Source organism: Phodopus roborovskii, unplaced genomic scaffold (assembly GCF_943737965.1).
Source record: "Phodopus roborovskii unplaced genomic scaffold, PHOROB, whole genome shotgun sequence".
NCBI lineage: Eukaryota > Metazoa > Chordata > Mammalia > Rodentia > Cricetidae > Phodopus > Phodopus roborovskii.
The window spans coordinates 286,028-295,436 of record NW_026125680.1 but is presented as its reverse complement, the minus strand read 5'-3'; the positions used below and the strand labels follow the sequence as shown (position 1 = coordinate 295,436).

The following is a 9,409-nucleotide window of genomic DNA, read 5'->3' as shown; positions in this document are numbered from 1 at the left end:
AATAATAACAACAAACAGCACAAATAACATTAGCTTTCATGATAGGGTTCATTTGACACTGGTTTGTTATTCTGTTCTTGTAAAATACTTTCATCCGTGTTTATGGATCTACTGAGCCCTCTGAAAATGGAGAGACTTGGCTTACCTGGTATGTATTTGCTGCAGATCAGATTTGATCACTATTAATAGAAATTGAGTTAACAAGGTACTGCACCATTTAATAGTCACCTAATAAGAGTTATCCAAATGCAGGTTTCTTCTTAAAAGTAGACACTGTAATTTGGGTATCTTGTTACCCTACAATTTGAATGATGAGTTAAGAAATTTTAATATGCAGTTTATATTTCATCCAAGCAATACCCTAACAACAGATTTCTAATTTGGAGAAGAAATGAAACGCTGAAAGTTGGTAAAGCCCTGGATGCTTACACAGAGTTTGAACAAACAAGACTAGCTTGCCTTTTTACTGGGAACAGTGGGAACAACCCTTTCCCTTTCCCACACCCCATTGCTCTCTGAAAAGAGCGGAGCACTTTAAGAGCGTCTCAGTCCCGGAAAAAGCCGAAGGCAGAGAGTGGCGCTGAAACCAAGCTTGTGCAGGACTCGGGTTCTTCCGGAGAGCCCCGGACTGCACTCGGAAGAGGAGGGCGGCTCGCTCGTGCGCTGCGCCCTCTGTCGACCGAGGGAGGCGTCCGTAGCGGCGGCGGAGGTAGTCTCTTCGACGTCGACGGAGACTGGAGCAACATTTAAAGAGGCAGCAGAAGCGCCTGGGACTCCGGCTTCTTCTTGTGGGAGGACTCTGACCCTTCCTCAGCCGGAGGAGGAGGAAGCGGCCGCGCCGCGGAGCAGGTGAGGAGCGGGCTGAGGCCCGGGCTGGGGAGCAGGAGCCCGCCTGCGCCTTCCGTGCCCCGGCCGCGCCTACGTTTGCATTCGCCTCACTTGAACCAGGAAGCGGCTGAGTCGGAGGCTCGCTCCTGGGCTCTTTCTTTGTGTGGGCCCGGGAGCGCTGGGGGAAGAACCAGGAGGGCGCGGCGTGATCCCCTTCCCTGCCCAGAGCTGGAGCTGCCGACACCCTGGGGGTAGGCCTCGGGGCGTGGGGGACCCCACCAAAGCTACCCACTTGACTTTCCCTATTCCCATCTGCCTGCTTTGGGGGTGGGGGTGGGGTGCTCTTTTTCCATCTCCCACCTGATTTGATTAGACTATGCTTTTACTACCGGGCTCGGTCGTCCTCTTCAGTCCCCAGCTCAGGACACAACAATACCTACTGCTTAGCCTGACCCCTCTCCCGCCTCCCTCGCCAGCCGACACCTTACCTTTCAGATCGAGGCCTTGTACTTTCTCCAGCACCCCCTCCCCAATCCTGGCACCTTTGCTCTATTTGCACCTCCATCTCTTATTAGCAAGAAGCTAGCCTTTGCATGTAAATTGGCCTCTAAAACTCGATTGCATCTAAGTTCAAAGGAAGAGGGAGCTGGTGGAAAATAGTGCCCAGCTGCTGCAGGGATCCCTGTGTTGGTTTGATTCACTCTGGCGGGTGGCTTTTATCTTTCCCCCACTTTCACCAGCCCTCTAACCCAGACCACAGTCAAAGATTATCACACAATGGTGTAGGATATCTTATCACGGTCAAGCGGCAACTCTGTGACACCCACTTAGGTTGATCCTGGGCCCAACCCTGACAAGCAGCATGGCTACCTAAACAAAATGAAGCTAAGTCCCTGTGTCACCTGGACACCTGCTTTTGAAACATTCCGACATTGGATAAAAGTATTTGCAAACGATAAAAATCATGTGGCCATATATAGAAACGTCTCCACTTCAAGGTGGTTTCTGTCGAAATCTTCATATTTTTGGATTGTTGGTACATTGTCCAGAGGTCACACCTTGTGATGAATGCCTTTATGATAGGCTGTAATTACTTGGTTCGTTAAAATGGAACAGCCAACATGTTCTTTAAAACCCTTGACTTTTAAGGTTTTACCTATAGTTAATTTTCAAGTTATGATGTTGGACATTTTAAAAAAAATACAGAGATGCTCTGCTGGCTGTGTGTGTGTGTGTGTGTGTGTGTGTGTGTGTGTGTGTGTGTGTGTGTTATAAGTACTATGACGGTGATGTTCTTCAGTAACTTTAAAAGGAAAACATATTAATGCCAAAATAATTCTTTACCACTGGTACTTAGCAAGTAATGGTTAATGTATTATAATATTTACATATAACACATGTTTTGTGCTTATAAATGGTTTAATATATGCACATGGCTCTTTTTACACTCTGGCCACACTGTTACCATGATATCTTCTTTGAAAGAAAGTGTTTGAAGTGTCACACAACAGAGACTCTACCTTCTGCATAGTAATACTGCCTATATTCCAATAAGTTACTGTTCTCCTTTTCACTAACTTGTTTGAAGAGAAATAAGTTCTTATACTAATGCACATAATTTCTTACCAACATACATAGGATGTTCCCAGTTTTTAATGTAAGTAAGCACTAAGAAATGAAATGCTTTCCCTTCCATTTTCTTGTTCCTTGAAGAGAGTATGTGCTGTCTTCACTTGGTGCTCTGTTTCACCCTGCATCTCTGGAAAGTGTAAGGGGTGGGCATATGAGGGCAAGGGATAGGTAAAGAAAAAGAATGAGAAATTGTGAGATAATAATTATCACTTTGTTATTGTCCTTGGCTGTAAGGGTTAACTTTTGAATATGATCTTACTAATAAGATTAGCTGAAATTAAAGAGATTGTAAATTTCAGACTTAAACTGTTAAACTGTTCTGGAGTTTAAATCACTCATTTTCAGAAGAAGAAATTTGTATGCGTTACGATGCAGATTTTCCTTACAATTAAAAATTAATTCTTATGTCTCCATGATAAAAAATAAAATTGGGGCTAAAAAGGTGAATTCTAATTTTAAAAGAGTGATTAGTGAAAACATGTTTTCCTGAATTTCAAAGGAAGGTGACCAAGGAGATTATTATTCACAGCTGCATAGCAACTGAAAACTGTCTTGACTTTTCTCAGAGGAAGGCATAAGATTTGACACATGGTCCAAAGCTAGTGTACACAGGAGCATTTTTAAAAGTCAAGATAGTAGATCAGACTTTGATTCAGATTTAAATAAACTTTTTAATGCTTTTATGCCTTAAACTCTAAATAAAATCAAGTACTTTCGGTTTTTTCCTCCATACTCACCCCTCCTCCCTTTCCTTTATAGGCATGGAGAGCAGAAAACTGATTTCTGCTACAGACATTCAATACTCTGGAAGTCTGCTGAACTCCTTGAATGAGCAGCGTGGCCATGGACTCTTTTGTGACGTTACTGTTATTGTGGAAGACCGAAAATTCCGGGCCCATAGGAATATTCTTTCAGCTTCGAGCACATACTTCCATCAGCTCTTCTCAGTCGCTGGGCAAGTTGTTGAACTGAGCTTTATAAGAGCAGAGATTTTTGCAGAAATTCTGAATTATATCTATAGTTCTAAAATTGTCCGTGTTAGAGCAGATTTACTTGACGAGTTGATTAAGTCAGGACAATTACTAGGAGTGAAATTTATTGCAGAGCTTGGTGTCCCACTGTCACAGGTTAAAACCATATCAGGTACAGAACAAGATGGTACTGCTGAGACCTTACCTCCTGATTGTAGTGACAAAAACCTTGACATCCCAAAATCAAAGGATGAAGCCCAAGATAATGGGGCTACTGTAATGCCCATTATAACAGAGTCTTTTTCATTATCTGCTGAAGATTATGAAATGAAAAAGATCATTGTTACTGATTCAGATGATGATGATGATGTCATTTTCTGCTCTGAGATTTTGCCTGAAAAGGAGAATTTGCCAAGTAACAACACAATGACACAGGTCCAGCCTAACCCAGCCCCTGTTGCTATTTCAGAAGTGACACCTTGTTCTAGCAATAACAACCCCCCTTTAAAAGAGATCGCACCTGCTCAGACGCTTCCCACTCCTGTAAAGCAGGCAACTCTTAGCCAACCACAAGGAAGTGAAGAATTGCTGGTGTCTTCAGCGTCGACACATCTGACTCCTAACATTATTTTATTAAATCAGGCTCCACTTACCACACCACCAAGTGTCAGCTCTTCACTTCCCAATCACATGTCCTCTTCAATCAATTTGCTTGTACAGAATCAGCAGACCCCTATCAACTTACTTGTACAGAATCAGCAGACACCAATCAATTTACTTGTACAGAATCAGCAGACACCAAACAATGCTGTTTTAACGGGAAACAAGGCCAATGAGGAGGAAGAGGAAGAAATTATAGATGATGATGATGACACCATTAGCTCCAGTCCAGACTCAGCAGTCAGTAATACATCTTTGGTCCCACAGGCTGACACCTCCAAAAGTACCACTTTTGATGGATCATTGACACAGAAGGTGCAGACTCCTGTACTTCTTCAAGAGCCACCTTCTAATTCTTTAAAAATATCAGACATCATTACTAGAAACACGAATGATCCAGGTTTAGGATCAAAGCATCTAACGGAAGGTCAGAAGATCATTACTTTAGATACAGCTACTGAAATTGAAGGCTTATCAACCGGTTGCAAGGTTTATGCAAATATTGGTGAAGATACTTACGACATAGTGATCCCTGTGAAAGATGACCCGGATGAAGGGGAGGCCAAACTTGAGAATGAGCTACCAAAAACATCTGGCAGTGAGCCATCAAACAAGCGCATGAAAGTAAAACATGATGATCACTATGAGTTAATAGTAGATGGAAGGGTCTATTATATCTGCATTGTATGCAAAAGGTCATATGTCTGTCTGACCAGCTTGCGAAGACATTTTAATATTCATTCTTGGGAGAAGAAGTATCCCTGCCGTTATTGTGAGAAGGTATTTCCTCTTGCAGAATATCGCACAAAACATGAAATTCATCACACAGGGGAACGACGGTATCAGTGTTTAGCATGTGGCAAATCTTTCATCAACTATCAGTTTATGTCTTCACACATAAAGTCAGTTCACAGTCAAGATCCTTCTGGAGACTCAAAGCTTTATCGCTTACATCCATGCAAGTCTTTGCAGATCAGACAGTATGCATATCTTTCTGACAGATCAAGTGCTGCGCCTGTCATGAAGGATGATGCGATTGGGTATAAGGTTGATGCCGGGAAAGAGCCTCCGGTAGGAACCACATCTACTCCTCAAAACAAGCCAATGAACTGGGAAGATATTTTTATTCAGCAGGAAAATGATTCAATGTTTAAACAAAATGTAACAGATGGCAGTACTGAGTTTGAATTTATAATACCAGAATCTTACTGAACTCCTTTGAAATATCAAAGTTTGAATTGGATTAAGGGGCAGGGATTTCAAAAGACCTGTGAAACAAATTAGGGCAGAAACATGTTCATTTGATCTGCCATGTCATCTGAAAGTAGTTTAGTTGCATTGTTAATTTTTAGAAACATTTTTTTTCCTAAAAGTTTGAGTAGAGATTGAACACCCCCTGAAATACCTGCATAGTATAGCTTTCAGCTCATTTAAAAGATGTAACTTTTTAAAGGTACAGAGAGATAGTTTTCTGAATAGAATTTGAAGCAGTCTAAATTAAATGTTCTTTGAGAATTACTGGAGTTACTAATATACCCTAGTACAGCTTATACTGTTCCCCCTTCCAAGTTAGCACTTTACTGCTGAATTTTCAATTTTCATAATATTAAGCCTAAGTGTATTATGTCTTGTATACAGCATAATATTTAGTGAACTTCCAGAATTTGTTCTAGTAAATTTCAGAGTAAGTCCTAACTTGGTGATTTGTTCTGTCAGTTCACAAATGGAGATCAGCCTCCTGCCTCCCTCCCACTATGAAATAGCCATGCAAACAAGTCGCTCCTATGAAGGATGAATCAGTTCTAGCTATTCTAGCTAATTTGTGATTAATCACTGCTTTCATTGCCATAGTCTGTAAGAGATTTTGATGCCAATGCTACTGTATGCCTTTTGTTTGTTTGTTTGTTTGTTTGTTTGTTTGTTTGAAACAGGGTTTCTCTGTATAGCTTTGGAGGCTATCTTGGAACTTGTTCAGTAGACCAGGCTGACCTCAAACTCACAGAGATATGCCTATCTCTGCCTCCCCAATCAATGCCGGGATTAAAGGCCTGTGCTACTATCACCCAGCGGCGGCCACTGCATGCCTTCAAATTGGCCCTGAGAGGGAGAAAATGACCTAGCAGGCATGTTTATAGTGCAAACAGGAGGTAATGCAAAGTTCTTTTGTGCTTATCTTTAATCTTCTGCTTTTATATGGAGATTTTTGTAAATTATGATTAAAAAATATTCCCATGACAAGTTGTGAATTTACTTTCTGAAAGCCACCAAATGCATCTTTCTGTGTAAATGTTGAGATTCCATAGATGACACTCATGTATTTTTGGTGGGAGGCTACTGGCATACATTTTTAAAAGATCACATTAGAATCTCCAGTAGGAAGAAAGTTCAAACTGCTGTATATTATAGCAGAAACTGTATGTGGAATACTGCAGGCATTTTGGTTCCTGTTTATTTTGACAACAATATCACCTTTCTTCCCTTTAAGATGGCACATATATAAACACTTAGAGGAATTTAAAAGTTACCAAGAGTAGTAATAAAAGGAAGTAAGTTGGAACAGATATATAGCTTAGCATTTATAACAGATTTAACACAATTCTGTAAAAATTTAACCTAATTTTTTTTTGCAATGGGAAAAAGACACTGAAAATGGTTGAATTGCATAGTTAATAGTCATTTGTGACTTATATATTTCTTAGTTCAGCATAGGTATTTTCATTCTTATTAAACTGTCTTTATCTATTTCTTGACGTTGAACTTAAAGCTTTAATCATAATTGTTCATGCATAGGTCATTCTTCTGGTGGTAAACTAGGTGTAAAGATAAAAGTTTAAGTGTTTCTTAAGTTAGTAGCTGAGGGTGTCAGGAATCAGTATTTGCATTATAGCCCCTGCTTACCGAATAGTAGTGTGCTGTACATTTATGTTTTCTGTTTGGTAAGCTTAGGCCTTCAAACCATTTTGATAAACTTACTCTTAGAAAACTGAAAATCACCTTATAACTCTAGACTCTGATCTCTGTGATCAAAGTGTCTATTTCCTTTCTCTATAGATAGTGATGTTACTGCTTTTTGAGTATAGGGTATGCTCAGAAATGTCCCCAGTTAAATTTGAGTTTCATGAATACAGTTTCAGCAGTTAGAATTACTTCTACCCGTGTGAGTGATAATGATGTTGCAGTCTCAACTGCTAGGTAAGTTAGTTTGCTGTGATAAAACTTGCTCCCTACAAGCCTATTATAACAAACTGGGAGTCATGAAAAACTCCATTCTGAATAACATTGGTAAAATTATTTGCCACTGCTGCTGTACTCTGTAAATTTTGAATAAGAACTTACAAACTTTCTACTTACTGAACATAGCTTCTGGAGTTTACAAGGAGGATGAGAACTAGAAAGTTAAGTTGTAAATTTGCCAGAAGACTCTTAGATATGTTTTAGGGTCTTTTGTGTTTGTTTGTTTGTTTGATTGATTGTTTGTTTGTTTTTTAGTAAGTTTTCATATCCAAAGTTCAGAGTTTTGTGGGGTCTACATGCCTCTGACTCCCTAGTGCTGGGATTAAAGATATGTGTCACCACTGCCCAGCTCAAAGTTCAGAGTTTTTTCTGGAATACCCCTTTGAACAAAAACTCTTTACTCCTAACCATTATTGGTTTAGAAACTTTTGGCAAGATGCCATTTAAAACCTACTGTGAAGATTTTTTTTTAAAACTTAGCTTTCTGACTACTGAATTTCCTATTTTTTTCAAGTTGGCTTTAATTTTGTTCAAATGCTAAATTCCTTGTAGATATTCTGGGTAGTATCTATTTGAAATAGTATATTTGTTCAAAGAACAAGCAAACACTTTGAAATTCGATAGTAGTTTTGCAATATTAACTGAGATATGTTGTTATCATTGGTGGTCACTATCCTCAACAGAGTCATTGAAGAATTTGTTCTATTGGACTAAAAGGAAAATAAATGAACATTGATCTAAGCATTTAAAAGTGTCATCATGGTATGTGTATTCTGGGGAATTAAATGCAAATTCAATAGCACTGGCCTCCTTACCACTGTTAGTCATATGAAACCTTGTTCATTTCCCCCAATACTGCAATGTTCATATTTGTATAATCTTCCTTATCATGACTTAAGTTCTGTTTTTTGTTAACCATACTTGATATTAGTTCATAGAGTTTCTGATGGTGAAATAAAGTATATTCATTCAAATTTTTGAGTGCATTTTTATAAGATTATTGTGGATGAATCACATAAGCTTTCTATCCTATTTTTCTCTTTGTTGTTCTTTTTATAGCAGGAGAGAAGCTGCATTTCTGATGACAACATGGCAGAAATTGTCATTAGGCCTTTTGTATTGGTTAAGTATGTCTCATTTTTTTCTTGAACCATCATAGGCAAAACTGAGCTGGCATTGGCAGTTGTTTTAGAATTCCCACTGTACTTTTGTACATAACATGAGGCCCGTAATGGAGGAGGATTAGTTTTATTAATTTGAAACATCACAAAAGCTGTCTGGGTTTCCAACATGGCAGTGATACAGATTTTAAGCAACATCTAGTTTATACAGGTTCTGAATTAATATTTTAATATTTCATGCCCAGTTCAATACTTTAAAGCTGAATTAGGAAGAAAGCAGTAAATGTTAGAAAATGCAGTCAAGATACATTGGAAATACAAATTCCTTCATTACAGCAAATGTTTTGCAGAATAGGGAAGCAGCAAATATAATTTCTCCTAAAGTAACATGCATTTGATATAATTCAATGTAATAAAAAAAAAGCTGCTCAAATTAAGTGTTATAAAATCTACTGTTTCAAGTTATTTGTAAAGTAAGAAAAATACATAGAAATGAGTCAGAATCTTAATACTTTAAGAAATGTGGTCATTGAAGATATACTTTGAAATGGTGCCTTTAAAAATATACACATTCACTAAAGCAAGGGGTAAAGTGTAAATGGCAAAAAATCCTGTTAGATATTACAAGGTGATATTTGTATAATAAGTCAATTGATTAGTAGTCCTTTTTTGAAATCCAATAGAATTTTATTATGTTCAAAACTGTAAAAATAACTGTAATTTTGTGTAACATAAAAGGGTTGTGGTCTTTTGGATAGGACAATATGATGCTGAAAGTTAAACAATATATTTCAAACATTTACTGTGAATAGTGAGTGCACCTGTTGTGCCTTGAATCTTGATGACCAGGTGTCTACAAGGTAGATGGGAGCACCAGCATTTGTCTGCTACCTCTAACCATCAGAGATGGGAGGCAGCGAAATGGGCTGGAAATGTTTCCAGTGTGTGTTCTGTATTTGCAGA

At 38.7% G+C, this 9,409-nt stretch overlaps 1 protein-coding gene across 2 annotated transcripts; it reads left to right on the top strand.

Moving 5' to 3' along the window:
- Positions 1-781: 781 nt before the first annotated feature.
- On the top strand, positions 782-8,299 carry Zbtb33 (zinc finger and BTB domain containing 33). 2 transcript variants are annotated; one of them, XM_051178392.1, is made up of 2 exons: positions 782-849; positions 3,220-8,299. In XM_051178392.1, exon 2 carries the CDS (start codon positions 3,222-3,224, stop codon positions 5,301-5,303), a length of 2,082 nt encoding a protein of 693 aa, XP_051034349.1. In that variant the 5' UTR covers positions 782-849; positions 3,220-3,221; the 3' UTR covers positions 5,304-8,299. The 2 variants fall into 2 exon arrangements, with proteins under 2 accessions (XP_051034349.1, XP_051034350.1); XM_051178393.1 differs by lacking the exon at positions 782-849 and adding an exon at positions 951-1,079.
- Positions 8,300-9,409: the final 1,110 nt, after the last annotated feature.